Here is a 15953-nt window from a genome sequence, read left to right as displayed (position 1 = left end):
TTTCTTAATTACTAGGATGTTATGATTTAGTTCGCATCTTGGTGGAGTATAAGAGAGATTAATACACAGAAGATCTCTATGTTAGAACGTGATGCTCATATAACTAGTAACTTATCATGAAACCTTTATGTTGCAATCATATATGTCAATTAGCTGTTCCATTGTCTACCACTTTATAAAAGAGAGAGTGCATTTGTGAAACTATGAACCTCAGACCAATTTTAATCATAAGAAACACCTTTCCAACACTTTATACATACTTTTTATTTTCAGCCATTTAAAAATCCGAAAATACAAAAACACTTTTATTTCATGCATTCACAATATAAAATCCAAAAATATCATCCATTATTGTTTCCACCATCCTTGCATATTTATTTACCATCATTTGCATATCAAGTTGTTTTCTGGAGCTGTGCAAGTAGAGAGATCTATCCCACTAGTTCCACACACCACACTGTTTCTAGCACCGTTGCATTACCATCCATATCATTGATATTTATTTCTTGTTTGCATTTATTATCTTTTCACATCTTTGCTCACACCTTGTGCTTGACAACAACTTGGTGAGGTTGAGGGCACAAAACATTTTGCTTTGTTTTGCAGGTCTCATAAGAGAAGGATAAGAAGATAAAGCCTTAACACATAGTTCCCCGAGAATTCGATATTACCCTCGAGTCACCCTCGTGGGGAAAACACGTCTTCCACATCTATAAACTTTGCACTTGGAGCTCAACCTAAGCGTATACACTCTACACCCATCAATAACACACCAACATGTTATGTCACTTAACAACATACATACTATCACATGTCCAAAGGTAATCCCCTCTCTAGTTTCGGAGTCAAATATTACATGGTCGACTTCATATAATATTTTAGAGAGAAAACTAACACATAATCATGAACAAAAGTTAGAAATCATCTTTATTTCGTATCATAATATTGCTAGGATTTCTCCATCTTCCCAAATAACAAATTAAACTACTCACTCATGGAAGCAATCAACAATATCGTTTTTTACTTAATCAACAATACCATCATAGGCATATGGAATGAATACGAGTGTATGGATGAATACAAGTGAAAGAGAAGGTCTCTCCATAGTGTTTTGTGTGTTTGATAACACAACACTCGAATATATTTCATCGTGTGCATAGTTGCTTTGAAAATTTGCAGGTGCATGGTGTTCTCGTTGAACACCTCAAGATCGGAAGACTCAAGTTAGTAGTTGATAGGTTTTCTAGTTTTGTGTGTGTGTCGCGATTCGACTCGACGTGGTTGGAGAGGTGAAGAAAATAAACTGGTTTCAGAAAACCCGGTAGTACCGGTGCTGAGAGTGGTAGTACGCACACATTTGGGCGATCTTTAACAATTGATTTTTTCATCTGCCTGAACAACCATAACCAACTAGCAGTGTTCTCGCTCTCAACAAATGCAAATGCGAGAGGCACAATTCGATTGTTGCCGTCCATTCCAATGGATGTCAGAATCTGACCCCTGTACTTGCCAGTCAGAAAAGTTCCATCTACACACATCATCGGACGACAGTGGTTGAAAGCCTCGATGCATATGCTGAATGCGAAGAACACCCTCTGCAGAACCCTGATAGTAGGGAACTCTGGTATCCCAAAGTCTTGTATGTCCACATAGGTGCCCGGATTCCGGTCCTTCAATGTCTGGAGGAGACGGACGACACCGTCATAAGCATCTAGGAAGGTCCCGAATCTGTTCTCTAGTGCCGTCTGTTTAGCCCTCCACGCCTTGCCATATGAAATTACATACTCATATTTAAGGTGAACTCTTTGCTGGATGGCTTGACCCCCATCGCTTTATTCTCTACAATCTCCTTGGACAACAGGCGAGCAAGCAAAGTGGAGGTAAGGTTTCGGTGATTCAACATCATACTCTTAAGGACACAGGTGTGCGGCACGAAGTCGCTCACAACCCATGTTGTGTCATACTCCGGACAGTACCCATGCACCCTTGATGAACATCTAGCATCACTGCAGACCACTGTCAAGAACTTCTGACTTGAAACGGTGGTTCTAAATACCCTTTGCGTGTTCATTGCCCACTGAGTGATTGCTTCCTGTAGATGTCTCTTGTCAGCATATCTAGCACCAATTGAGATGGTTTTTATGTTGTACTCCCAGGAAGAATCATGTCGGTCATCCACTATCATTGTCTCCGACAAATCCTGGTTCCAAGAAGAGGGGATCATATCCTCCTCCTCGTTGTCATCAGAATTATCGGATCCATCGGATTGATCTGAATAGAGCTCATCCTCCACTCCATCCTCATCTTACTCCTCCATCATGTTCCGCATCTGCTCTTCTTCTTCGTCGCTATCAACCTCGGCACTGCCATCATGACCAGCAGCTGCATGGCTACTCTTCCCGGATTGGAAACTGCTGCCTCCAGCATCATAAGTTTGACTGCTCTGGCCAGGATGGAACTCACCCTCGCCTTGTGGGAATTGACCTCCTTCACCACGGGAGGCATTAAGGCCATGGGGTGAGTTTCCCTGCGCTCGCACACTTCTAACCACTGCACCCACTAAGAGATCCGCTCAATCGGCTTCAACCGCCAGAATATTTGGGTACTGGAGCTGCTCCACAAAGCATGCACACCCACAGTGTATGCTTCGGGATTAAGCCTGAAATTCACGGTCGACCACTCCTTCAACTAACAAACCCGCCTTGTTTTTGGGTTTGAGAAATGCAACTCCTCGTACTGAAACTCGCCCAGATCAGCTTCCATCGGAGTATTTTGGACTGTGCCATTACTGAAGTAAACAACAAAGTTTACTCTATCAGACATATCTGCTCACCTATACAAAATACAGACTCGTCAAAAAAATGAGCACATACCCTCGTAAATAAATAAATATACCAACTACGACCTACTACATAAATATTTTTCTACCGGTAACTATATCTGTAACTAATCTGGCAAGCTAATGAACGCAACATGCATGATTATACCATATAATATCAGGGATTAGGGTTTACCCTTGAAGCGTGCGAAACAGCTCCGTTAGCAGCCCAGCTCCTCGACCATGCAGCAGCAGCACCACGACCACCTCAAACAGCAACACCACCCACCACCCACCACCACCACCACCACCTCCAACATCACCTCCACCAAAACGTCCCCAAAACAATCCATCTACAGATCAGGTGATTCTACTACATTTGATGGTGAAATAACGATAAAATATTGGACAAATCGCTGTGAAATGAGAGAAAATAAAGGTGAAACTGAGAGCAAAACCTAAAGAGAGAGAGCAGCTGAGCTGAGCTTAGAGAAAACGAAGGAGGAAGAAGAACAGCGTCGGCAACGTTGACGCACTATTTTAAAAGGAGCTGACACAACTCGGGGTCAGGGAACCCGATTCCCTTGCCTCGGGATTCTCCAGCCCGACATGCCTGCTGCTGTCCAGCCGACAGCGCGCACTCGGAACGCGCCAGGCCGACAACATCTTCTTGGGGTGGAGAAGTCCGACTGCAGGCGGTAGAGGCAGATTCCCCAGCCACTCGGGTTTCTGCACTCCGAGTTTTAAATTTTGGGTTCCCTGAACCCGACAGTGTATTATTGCTGGAAAATCTCGAAACTGAATATTATTTCTGGAATAAGAAAAAAAGTGTATTATTTAAAAGAAATCGCTGCTTAATGGCGTTTGTTTGGATGGATGGCGAAAATCTATAGGGTTGATTCAAGGGCCAGATTGATGTGCGTTGCTATCCACATGGGTAGCTCACTATTTTGCTTATAGTAAAGTGATCATCCATATTATGTTATGTGCTTAATAGGTATTTTGTTTCAAAATTAATATTTTTGACAACAGTATAATATATCGAAAACTAGGTAGGTTATTTTCTTAAATTCATCACACTTCCTTTTAATTAATAATAATTTTATTATTTCTGGTGAAACATATATATGGAGGATAGTTTTACACAAGTATATTTTATTTTGCAGTGTTGTATGGACATTTCATTTTTGATACATGAACTTTCTTAGGGATGCCCAAAACATATGTCAAGAATATTTACAGAGCACTATTTCGAACTTAAACGGGCCCTGTCTGCTCACTGGTAGGCATGCCACTCATGACAGCCTCAGAAGAAATGGGCCTAAATTTGTGCCCACGCAAGAGTGCGTGCACGGTAGCGGGCCCGTTAGACCACCTGAGCACGAGATGGCCCACGCGAGGAAACTGAATTCTAAAGTAGTTGGCCGTCTCCACTCCCAGTCCCAGTGTCCTTCGCCCCACTCGCCACAAGCCGCAAGCGACGGACCTTTCCCCCCGATGTTCGCCGGCGGTGCCGACGGCAACGGTCACCTGCCGCGCCCGCGCAGGCCGCGGCGCGTCGGCGGCATGGGTGCCCCTCCGGACCAGGCCGGCTCGGCGCCGCCGCATCCCGCGCCGCCGCCCTGCACCGACTACGACATGGCCTACTTCAAGGCCTACTCCCACCTCGGCGTCCACGAGGAAATGCTCAAGGTTACGCGCCGCGCTCACGCACACCACCCTCTCATTCCTCTCTCTGTGGATTCTGCTCCTCCGGGTAACCATGTTGGGAGGGTTGTACGGCTGTTGCATCGGTGGGGGTTAGGGTTTTGTTTACTGCGGGCGGCGATCTGTGGACCTGACTTCGTCTCCGTCGAACAAATCACGCTGCTCTGAGGTTCCTTACTGTTCCACCACCTGCGTTGATGTGAACTAGTGTTTGCCATAGGTTCAGTTAGTGTATGAGCTCACATAGTTAATGCTATTTATTGACTAAATATAGCATTGTAGGAGTCATATTTTTTTGTGAGAGGATATGGATAGTCTTAATGTTTACGGTCATACAACATTTATCTGAAGTATTGTTTGGCTTTGGTAGGTAAAATACCACTACCCGAATCCTTATGTAGCACAACATAAGCCACACAAAGAACAGTGTCATGATTGCTTCGGTTTATCAGAAAATTAACAAGAAAAATCGTATATGTCCGTATTGTGTATTCCTGTATGGAGGCACTACTGTAACACTGCTGTTGCCCAAATGCTATGCTGTGACGGTAGCGTTGTTTGCCAACGGTCCCGGACCTGGAAATTTCCAGATGCTGCTATCTGGTCATTTGTTGGGTTCTAAGCTTGCATTCCTGGGGTGTATTGATTGATTATGAATTGCTGGTATGGCTAATCACTGACACAGAGTACCGCAATGTATCTATCGTATTCCTAGTATACCTAATAAAAAAGATGTACCAGAATGAACCACTAATAGTCGCACCAAGTCCTCTTTTTGTTGTTATGTTAGGTGATTTCAGTAGTGCATCACTCAGGTCTCGAGCTAATGCAGCATCATCGTTTTTTAATTCTTATTCATCTTGAGATTGCTAATTGCAGGATCATGTGAGGACTAATACTTACAGAAATGCTATCATGCATCACAGAGATTTAATTTCAGGCAAGGTTAGAATTTGTCTGCTTGCTAGACCACACAATATTCTTGGATAGGTACCAAAGAGGGTACATCTTTCTGTTTACTAAATTAACTCTCATGAATGTCCGAATTGGCACTTTTCAGGTTGTGTTGGATGTTGGCTGTGGCACTGGTGTTCTTTCTATATTTTGTGCATTTGCTGGTGCCACTCGGGTAACTTCAGTACTTAATTATTAGCTGCACACTTATTTATTGCTGATGATATCATTAATTTGAACTTCTGCTGAAATTTCTAAGTGTCCCTCACTACATCGATGTGTGATGAATCCAGCAAATTTGATTTCACTTGTTGAATTCATACTTAGCAGCTGTTGATCAGTTGTGTAATCATGTAGTGATTTTTTGTTTTGTTGATCATACATGTCTATTTCTGAACAACATATCCGACTAGTAATGCTTAGCTGCATTAATGCATGCATTGAATTCATACTTAGCTGCATTAATGCATGCATTGATCGTTTAATATTTATATAACCAGAAGATCTATTGCACCAGATGTTTACCAACTACTAGCGATGCTCATGTTTACACTTGCTGTGCTTTGAATTATCTATCCTTTTATTGCAGTTTTTAAACCATTCCTTTTATTAAAAAACCAACATATGCATGATGTATACTGTGTAATAATATGGGTTCTTTTTGCATGAAGGCTGCATGTTGTTTTTAGTTATTTTTATGTGCCGATTCATTTCATGATGGCGATGACAGATGTCCTGTTTCTCATTCATTTATAATCCATCTTCTGATGAGTTTATTGTATTTCAGGTCTATGCAGTTGATGCAAGTGATATTGCGTTACAGGTAGACCCCTTCCTGTTGAGATTTCAAAACTACAAGTGTATTTAATAAGCTAGTGCTACACTGCTGTACCTTTTTTGCGGCATAGAAATATTAACCTTGTTATATAATTGGATAGTAGATCTTCTATATATTTACAAGATCCATCCAAGCTCCTCTCATGTATGCTTCTTGACAACTAACTACAACATGGAGGAAGCCCTTTATGATCAAATAAATACTTTTCTGTTAGAATAGTGATAAATAAATACTTTGTAGCTTGAAACGTGGTGCTACCATTAGCAAACTCACTTACTTGATGTTATGTTTCAACTCCATTGGCTAATAATATGTATGCTTGTAAAATGCCTTATGCATTTTAGTCGATATACATTTTTCTTACTTCCATTGTTTTGTTATTAGCTTCTACAAATTATAATGTTGATTCTATTTTCTTTAATCTGAACTTGTTTAGGCAGTGGAAATTGTGAGAGAAAATGAGCTGTCTGATAAAGTCATTGTTTTGCATGGCCGAATTGAGGTACACTTTTCTACCTAGCTTTGCCATTTCGTCACCATTTGCATATACCTAAATTGTTATCATAGTTTGATGTCAGGATTAAAACATTCTCTTGCTTTTGTGATTATAACTTAGCATTGTCGGATTGTAGCTGTGCCAGAATCCTTAAAATTCCACTTTGAGATCTTTGATGTTAGGCAACTTAAGTGCTGTAATATTCTAATGCAGGATGTCGAGATTGAAGAAAAGGTTGATGTCATCATATCTGAATGGATGGGTTACATGCTTCTCTATGAGGTTCTATAAATCTTATTTGTACAATTGGACTTATCCCACACATCACTTTATGTTTGTCCTATATGTGAAATTTGAAATATAATCATGTTTATAATAGAGTATGCTGGGGAGTGTAATTTTTGCTAGGGATAAATGGCTAAAGCCAGGGGGTCTTATTCTTCCATCTCATGCATCGGTAAGTGTTTGATCGAATGTTATGTATAAGTTATTTGGTTGAGACATCTATAATTGTTTTTGTCAGGCTGACATAACAGAAATATTTGTGCTGCAGCTTTATCTTGCACCTATTACAAATTCGCGAAGATATCAGGATAGTATTTACTTCTGGCGAGATGTCTATGGTATTAAAAGTAAGGTCATTGTCCTTTGTGTATGTTCTCTTTATAACTAGTATAAAATTCCCAATTTATGAGGAGACTGAGGATATTTAGTTGCTTGTTTGTACCGTGTCAATAGGTAAATGGCTTCCAAAGTTGCCATAACACTGAATATGCAATTATTTTCATTCACAGATTAGTTGCCATAACACTGAATATGCAATTATTTTCATTCACAGATTAATCTGTAGTGTATTATTTGCTTGACTTCAGTGTCTTCTATGATGCCTCTTGCAAAACAATGTGCATTCATGGAGCCATCTGTTGAGACGATTAGTGGAGAGAATGTTTTGACATGGCCAGCAGTGGTAAGATAACCCTTGCTGAACTGTATATTTTCCATTCTGCTTAACAGGCAGTTTTATGAGTATATCACTCCGAGAATCTAGCATATAAATTAGTTTCTGTTTGTGTGCAGCTATACTATGCATAGCTCTATTCTTTTTATATGTGAGCTGAATTATTTGTAGTAGAACTTACTTGAGGTCCCTGGAGCAGGTGGCACAAGTGGATTGCTATACAATTCAAGCTCCAGACCTTGAAACGGTTACTGCTGCATTTAAGTTTACATCGATGTTGCAAGGTCAGTTGTATTTCATTTGTTTCTACAAATGCGGCACTTCTGGTGAAGTAAAAGTTAGGGTAATCTAGTAAATTTGTACAGATAGTTTTTTTACTGATTTTTGATCAAGTTCTTTAATCCATGGAGTTCTTGAGGATAAACGTACCAGGCCTGTTTTGAAGGTCTTAAGCTTTTCATCACTATTGGACAGAGTGCTGTTGAAATGGCTTTTAGATAAGCTGTGTGATGTTTCTGTTGATAGAATAAATCTATTTCTACTCAAGCTTCCTAGAGAAGTGGAAAGCAGAATTTATAAGGTTTATGGGAGAAGTGTTACCTGTATTCTTACTGCAATCAGGATTCTCTTTCCTTCTCACTAACATGTTGTGGCAAGGTCACAATTCTTAGCAGCCTCAGGTGGCTAACTGGTGTTAAGTATGTATGGTGATAGGACTGTTTTAATTCTGATAATTGTAGTCATGTTTTGTCAACACAGTGCTCTTTCTTCTTTTCTGAATGAATCGTTTAAATATTGCACTCTTTGAAGTCCTGTTACGAGTTCTATTTTCACCGGGCACAAAGATTTAGAAAGTTCTAAGATTGAGGAAACCACAAATGAGAATGGCCATGGTACCCTTCCATTGAGTGCTCTGGTAAGATGAAAATAATGTTTGCGTCACTAGTCATACATACATGCAAAGATAAATTTATATAAAATGTGTGCATAGTTTGTATTTGGTCTAGATTGAGACATGATTAGGCCTAATTCAGATGGAGTGTCAGTTGAAATTATTCGGTAAACTTGTAATCAAAGATAATTTTACCGAAGACGTGAAAAACAACTTAATCTTGGGTACAGTTGTACTCTTTGAATATTTCTTGCTTGTCTTCATCCGCATGGAAATGCTAAGCCTGCTCACTTCCGTCTCGTGCTATTTTTCAGCTCCATTGCATGGATTTGCATTTTGGTTCGATGTTGAGTTTAACGGACCAGTTCGCCAGAAAGTCAAGAAGCAAGCAAGCCAACCCTTGGATGTGGACATGCAAAATTCTAGCCCAAGCAGCAAAAAGAAAAAACAAGATATGTCCATTGTTCTGTCAACTGCCCCAGAGGATGCGCCTACTCATTGGCAGCAGGTGATGGCTTTAAACACTAGTACCATGTTGGTTTACTTTTCGAATTAGCATATTATTTTTGAAATTCCTAGAAAAATGCGTTGCTAACATCCACAGGAATGCTGTTTTTCTTAACGCAGACTCTATTGTACTTATTTGAACCTATCGAGCTAAAGAAAGACCAGATTATGGAAGGTTCTGTTACCATATCTCAGAGCCAGCAACATGCCCGCTTCCTCAATATCTGCTTGAAATATTTGTGAGTCTCGTTGCTCTGGTTTGGTGCTATCTATTCTTTTCATTTCGTGCCCCCACTTCCAAGTTTGATATAACTCTGAATCCCTCGTGTCTTTGCAGTACTGGAGAACAATGGTACGTCAAAGAATCGGTTATGCGATAGCATGTAAAACTACAACAGAATAATGGTTCGCAGATAGGCACAGATCGATTGTCCCCATTCATCATGAACCGTATTGGTCATTGCACTTTTCGAGCATTCTGACTGAAGCGGGATGTCATGGTGGCAAATAGATCAACAAATACGACCATTTAGTTTTTGTTTGGAAAGCTTGAGTTTCTTTAGGACATGGAGAAATCCCACCAGAACTCCAACAAAATCCATTACTCCAAACCAGGACTTAGATTTTCATTGTTCGCAGTTGAGCTTGAGTAGTTCAGTAGTCTAATGATCATGTGTATCTGATTGATGAAAGAAGCATTTAGAAATTTAATAATTACATGCTGGCCAAGGTAGTATAGGACAGCTTGTCTTAGCTCCTCTGATTAGTGCCTTTTTACACTAGATAGCAATGCAGATTGCTTCCATTGTTTGTAAGAACATAACATTCATCTGGCCCTTGAGAGGTTGTAATAATAACTCGAAGATTTCTCCTTCCTTCCACAGATATAGTTATAGTAGTTCCACGGTCTGTGAGATTATGTGACTAATTCTTTCTGACAACAAATTATCAATTGCATACATGCGCTTCATCGCAGCCAATAAAATAGATTGGAAGTATCAAACTCCTTTTACCATTCTTCTGCAAAACCTTGATTCGTACTTCCTCTGTTCGAAATTAGTTGTCTTAACTTTTTTCGAAATTAGTAAACTTACACACTGCAACATATATAATTATCTAGACTAAATCTCATCAAAACTACCGAGGATGGAGTTGCAGTTTCAGTACGGAAAACGTGACCAGGCAGACGCAGAGTCCTTAGTCCTTACACAAGGTACTAGTTCGTATGAACCGCGCTGTTATGGACTGAAACTGCAACTCCATCGCTTGCGTCTATGCAAAAGAGCATGGACCTTACACAAGATACTACTGTAGTTCTATTAATCACTTGGGTTGTCCATGATAGGAGAGCAAGAAGAACCCAATCAGGTCAATTGTGATCAATCATGGACATCAAGTGGCATCTACACCGCTGTCAACAAAAACAAAGCTTCCATCTGCATTGACCATATTTTTTTTTGCGAAAAATCTACCGATTTATTAATAATCATCAATGGTGTACAAACAATACTAAAAGTAATAAAAATTACAAATAGGTTACTGGACCACCTGGCGATGACTACAAACACTAGCACGAGCCAAGACGCCTCACTGTTCTCGCCCCTCCAGCATCGGAGTCGGGCAACCCTTGCCATAGTAGAAATTGTTGTAGTACCTTACGGAAAGCCATCATGCGAAAACCTAAAAGGACCAACGCACCATAGCAACAACCATCGTCAATAATGATAACCATATATTGAAAGAGATTGGCCTACAACCAGACCAACAAACACGAAAATAGGCCGGAAAGCAGGAGATCCGTCGGCTGGCACACGACTCCAAGCGCCCTCTACCGGTGATAGACGCACCACCGAAGTAAGGATAGGACATGGAAAACCTTATTATAACTTCAGGAAGTAGCTGTCACCTCACCATTTCAAAAGAAAAAAGACACTGAGAAGTGCCTAAACAAAGAAGGGGAACCCTCCCGCCAACAAGGGATCGTGGTCCGTCACACCTCCCCAAGGCTACCGGAGGTGAAGCAGACCAACGGCGTCACCGGTGAGGGGGTGGAACCTTAGATGAGTTTTACAATGGCCGCCTATCCCCATGTACCGTCACATATTTTGGTTGACGCTGCATTGACCAGAGTTAAACAGGAGCAGGCATTTTCAGGCCCTCTTTGAATCGTAGGATTGAAAAAGTGAAACCACATGAATAATAGGAAAAACACAAAAGTCTTAGAGGTTTACCTATGCAAAATAAGGCTCCCTCGGCGGGCTCCATGGCCTCTAGGAGCTTCTCCGCGGCATGGCGGTGCCCGAGGTTACAGATGCGAAGGCTCCACACGGAGGTCAGTGGCTCCAACGGGCTGAGGGCGCCGCCACGGAGCGCGAGCACCGTGACCTCCCCCGCGGCGGTCATGAGGAAGTTGAGGCCGTCGGAGGCCTCCCGGCCTACCGCCTCCGCCAGTTAGATCTGCCTGCGGCATCCCTCCCTCCTCTCTATCTCTCCTGGTACCGGTGGGTTTGGGTTTCCAAGTATATGATGAAGAAAGGAAACGGAAAGGAGGTACAAGGGTTGCAAGTGCTGATTGTAGAAGTGATGGTTATCGCTTTGAGTTCGATGCTATGTCAGTGGGGCACCTTTTAGACTAGGTCTCCTGAATTTTGGCTATGGTAAACCTTGTTCGTGGAGACTTGGTTTCATTCTAACAGAAAGTACAATAAGTACAATAAGAGGGGATGCAATGTCATTTTGGCAGAATCAGATTCTATGGAGACGATTGAGTCATGTACATGGGTTCACCAATGTGTTGATTTGGCTGTCTCAATAGGTGAAGTCTCGTTTCGGCACTGTTTAAGAGAAGCAAATATGGTAGCTCATAGTTTAGCTCAGGAGTGTTTTAAAATTCAGTTAGATTGTAACTGGGTCGATGAACCCCCTAGATTCATTCTTCAACCTCTCTTAAACGATGTAACGATGATATGAATTGGTAGCAGCAAGTTCCAGACGCACTCTTTTACTTACCAGGGTACCTAAGGGGACTGGAAGGTTTTTAATGAGGCGGCTTGCTAGCTTAATATATTTTGTTTCAAAAAAAAAGATATAGTCAACGGGTTATAAAAGATAAAATATTATATTTTTTACTTAGTTCGAGGAGTGAGAATAGGAGAGAGAAGATAAGTGGGCTCTCATGCAAGAGTCAGCTCTATCACGTGCTCGTAGGAACTTTGTGAGAGTGAAAAATGAGCCATAATTTGATAAAGTACTATTTTTTAGAGTTAACTATTATATATGATGGTTATAAATTAGTTATAGTTAACATGACAAAACCTCAATAGCCACTAGCTATACTATTGTTGAGTTGTTCTCCCTATGACTAAAAAAAACCCAACCAGGGTGGGCCATGAGATTGTTAGAGCATCTCCACCGGCAGCTCCCAAATAGGCGCCGACAGGGGCATCGGCACTGCCGTATGGGGAGTGCCGGCAGAGCATCCTCTATTTGGGGATGCTGTTCCCACACCGGCGGCCCTATACTGTAGCCCCAATAGAAATTTAAATTTAAAATGACATTTAAAAACTGAAATTCATATGAAATTTATACAAAAATAACTTGAATTTAAACCTAAATAAAACTTAAACTTCATCCTAATCTAATGACCGTCGGTTGGAGTGCGCGACGGGCCTGCCTCGTCATCATTCTTCGCCTTTGCCGCCTACGTCCGTGCCCGCTTCTCGTCCATTGCTTCGCGCATCTGGCGGTGGAGCATGGCAGCCGGCAGCGCAGTCCCCGCGCTTCCAGCCTTTGCCGAGAAGCCTCGATCTCGGCGCGCCTCGCTTGCTCGCAGGCGAACGCCTCATAATGGCGATGAGTGTTGAGCTCGTATAGCTTATGTCGCTCTGCCTCCATGAGGAGGTGTCCCGCCTCCTCCGTGGCCGCTCGCTGGCGCGAGATCTCGAGGGCTTGCTCGAGGTTTGCGTCGTTGACGAACTCCCGCTCCTCCTCCTTCAACCTCTGGAAGCGTTGCGCATTCAACTACGCCATAATCGCCGCTTGCTCCGGCTCGACGGGGGCCTACGGCTGCTCGCCCCACTGCGCCACCTCCTCCGCCGCCTCAGCTTCCGCGTCTGCGACGTAGGCCTCGTGCCACGCCGCGAACCGTGGGACCTCGTCGTCGTCGGAGCTGTACTCCGCGTCGGGCTGCGGCTGCGGCTGTGGTGGTGGTGGAGAAAGCGCGCGGCCGCTGAGGCCAAGCATGGAGTACGTCGTCTTCAGACGGCGCGACATTTTTGAGGTGGAGAGGAGAGAGAATGGAGCAGCGGCGATGGTGGAGATGAGAGGATAGCGCCGAGGTGGTGGACGGCGTACGTACTATATAGTGGTGGCAACTACCCGCTTTTACGATGACGTAGGCGACTGGACGCCGCGTGGCCATGATGGGATTCGTAGCATAGAAAACAAAAAAATTCCTACCGCAAGAACGAATAACAAGCCAAGATCCAATCTAAAAGATGGTAGCAACGAGAAGATCATGAGACTAACCCTCGAAGATTTCCAAAGCCTACGAGATTAGATCTTGTTGTTGTTGTAGTCGATCACTTGCCGCTTTCAAAAGCGCGTAGAAGATCTTGACGGTAGTCGGGCAGCACCTCCGTACTCGGTCACACGTTCAGTGTTGATGACGGTGTTATTCTCCCCGTTCCAGCGGGCAGCGTATGTAGTAGATCCTCCTCGGAATCCCGCCAGCACGACGGCGTGGTGACGGTGGTGGTGGACATCTCCGGCAGGGCTTCGCCGTAAGCGTTGCGGGAGAAGAAGGAGGAGGGAGTAGCTAGGGTTTGGGAGAGGGGGAGCTAGGGCTGCGACTTGTGTACCTCTTGGGGCTCACCTTGCCCTCCTTTTATAGGTGGAAAAGGTCCTTGGGTCGTCCAAGACCTGCTCCCAAAGTTTGGGAGAGTTCCGGTAGGTTTCTGTCAGCCGAAACCTACTAGAACTAGGACTCTTTTGCCAAATCCGAATCTGCCTTAGGGGAAACTTCTTAACCCTTAAGGAAAACATAGATACACCTATTATGGAACCCTCCGGACTTCCTTAGACAGCCCGGGTCGTCCCGGACACTTCCGGAACCTTCCACAATATTCCGGACTATTCCGGTCCTTCCAAAACCTTTTGGAAGCTCCGGTCAAAACACCGGACTTTTTTCCGAACCCCGGAAAATGACTTTCCATATATGAATCTTATTCTCCGGACCATTCCGAAACTCCTCGTGATGTCTCGGATCCCATCCGAGACTCCGAACAACATTCGAAATCCATTCCATATTCCATATCTACTTAAAACGACATCAAACCTTAAATGTGTCACCCTACGGTTCGTGAACTATGCAGACATGGTCGGGACTCCTCTCCGACCAATAACCAATAGCGGGATCTGGAGATCCATAATGGCTCCCACATATTCAACGATAACTTAGTGATCGATTAAACCATTTACATACGATACCGATTCCCTTTGTCACGCGATACTTTACTTGTCCGAGGTTCGATCATCGGTATCTCCATACCTAGTTCAACCTCGTTACTGACAAGTACTCTTTACTCGTACCGTGGTATGTCATCTCTTGTGACTTAGTCACATACTTGCAAGCTAATCAGACGACATTTCACTGAGAGGGCCCAAATTATATCTATCCGTCATCGGGATGGACAAATCCCACTCTTGATCCATATGCCTCAACTCGCACTTTCTCAATACTTAATCCCATATTTATAACCAGCCATTTACGCAGTGGCGTTTGATGTAATCAAAGTACCCTTCCGGTATAAGTGATTTACATGATCTCATGGTCGAAGGACTAGGTAACTATGTATCGAAAGCTTATAGCAAGTTGAACTTAAATAACTTGATCTTATGCTACGCTTATTTGGGTGTGTTTCCATTATATCATTCATCTAATGACATAACCTTGTTATTAATAACATCTAATGTTCATGATCACGAAACCATGATCATCTATTAATCAACAAGCTAGTTATACAAGAGGCTTACTAGGGACTCCTTGTTGTTTACATAACACACATGTATCAATGTTTCGGTTAATAAAATTATAGCATGGTATGCAAACATTTATCATAAACACAAATATATATTATAATAACCACTTTATTATTGCCTCTTGGGCATATCTCCAACAGTCTCCCACTTGCACTAGAGTCAATAATCTAGTTTACATTTGTAAAGATATAACACCTTGGCCTTCTGGTGCTTTATCATGTTTTGCTCATGAGAGAGGTTTCAGTCAACGGATCTGACACGCTCAGAAACGTATGTATTTTGCAATTCATTTACGTCTCAACGCATCACTCATTTTCCAAATGAGTCGGCATTAATCATATATGTTCAGTCTTCTGGTGGAACCTTAATTCCGCGGTCTGAAATATGTCACTAATATTGTCACACACAATATAGCTTCAAAGTTCTGACACTATCGGAACTACACCAAGTTCTCAAAGAACTTCTTGACTTAACATCCTCAGTCATTTGTCAAAACAATGACATACTCTGCCTTCGTTTGCGGAATCCGTCACAATATTTAGAACTCATCTAAATCTAGCATAGACTTCTTCTAGCACATTGTGCTACCTTTTAAGCAACACTTAACCTAATTGAGATTGAAATTTCATTTTTATATGTGACCAAACTAATATCGGTGTAACACCTTACATCGATTTGTTTGTCATTACCCCATACAAAACTATATATCCTTGGTTCTTCCAAAGCACTCAGGGATATTCTTAC

At 42.4% G+C, this 15953-nt stretch overlaps 1 protein-coding gene across 1 annotated transcript; it reads left to right on the top strand.

Annotated features, from left to right (window-relative positions):
- Nucleotides 1–4315: 4315 nt before the first annotated feature.
- On the top strand, nt 4316–10045 carry LOC124708359 (probable protein arginine N-methyltransferase 6.2). Its single transcript, XM_047240027.1, has 13 exons — nt 4316–4510; nt 5405–5470; nt 5586–5654; nt 6267–6302; nt 6754–6819; nt 7027–7095; nt 7193–7270; nt 7367–7445; nt 7686–7780; nt 7971–8055; nt 8978–9171; nt 9291–9409; nt 9508–10045. Exons 1-13 carry the CDS (start codon nt 4316–4318, stop codon nt 9548–9550), a joined length of 1194 nt encoding a protein of 397 aa, XP_047095983.1. The 3' UTR covers nt 9551–10045.
- The last annotated feature ends 5908 nt before the right edge of the window (nt 10046–15953 follow it).

This window comes from Lolium rigidum, chromosome 4 (genome assembly GCF_022539505.1).
Source record: "Lolium rigidum isolate FL_2022 chromosome 4, APGP_CSIRO_Lrig_0.1, whole genome shotgun sequence".
In the NCBI taxonomy this organism is placed as follows: Eukaryota; Viridiplantae; Streptophyta; class Magnoliopsida; order Poales; family Poaceae; genus Lolium; species Lolium rigidum.
Note: the sequence above shows the minus strand (reverse complement) of the source record. Positions and strands in the feature narration are given on the sequence as shown.

Excerpts from the sequence above, each read along its gene's own strand:
- LOC124708359 (XM_047240027.1), top strand. The coding sequence starts at position 4,316 with ATGTTCGCCGGCGGTGCCGACGGCAACGGTCACCTGCCGCGCCCGCGC. Across the intron at positions 6,820-7,026 it reads TTTTGCATGGCCGAATTGAG|GATGTCGAGATTGAAGAAAA; the intron begins GTACACTTTTCT and ends ATTCTAATGCAG. Across the intron at positions 8,056-8,977 it reads GTTTACATCGATGTTGCAAG|CTCCATTGCATGGATTTGCA; the intron begins GTCAGTTGTATT and ends GCTATTTTTCAG.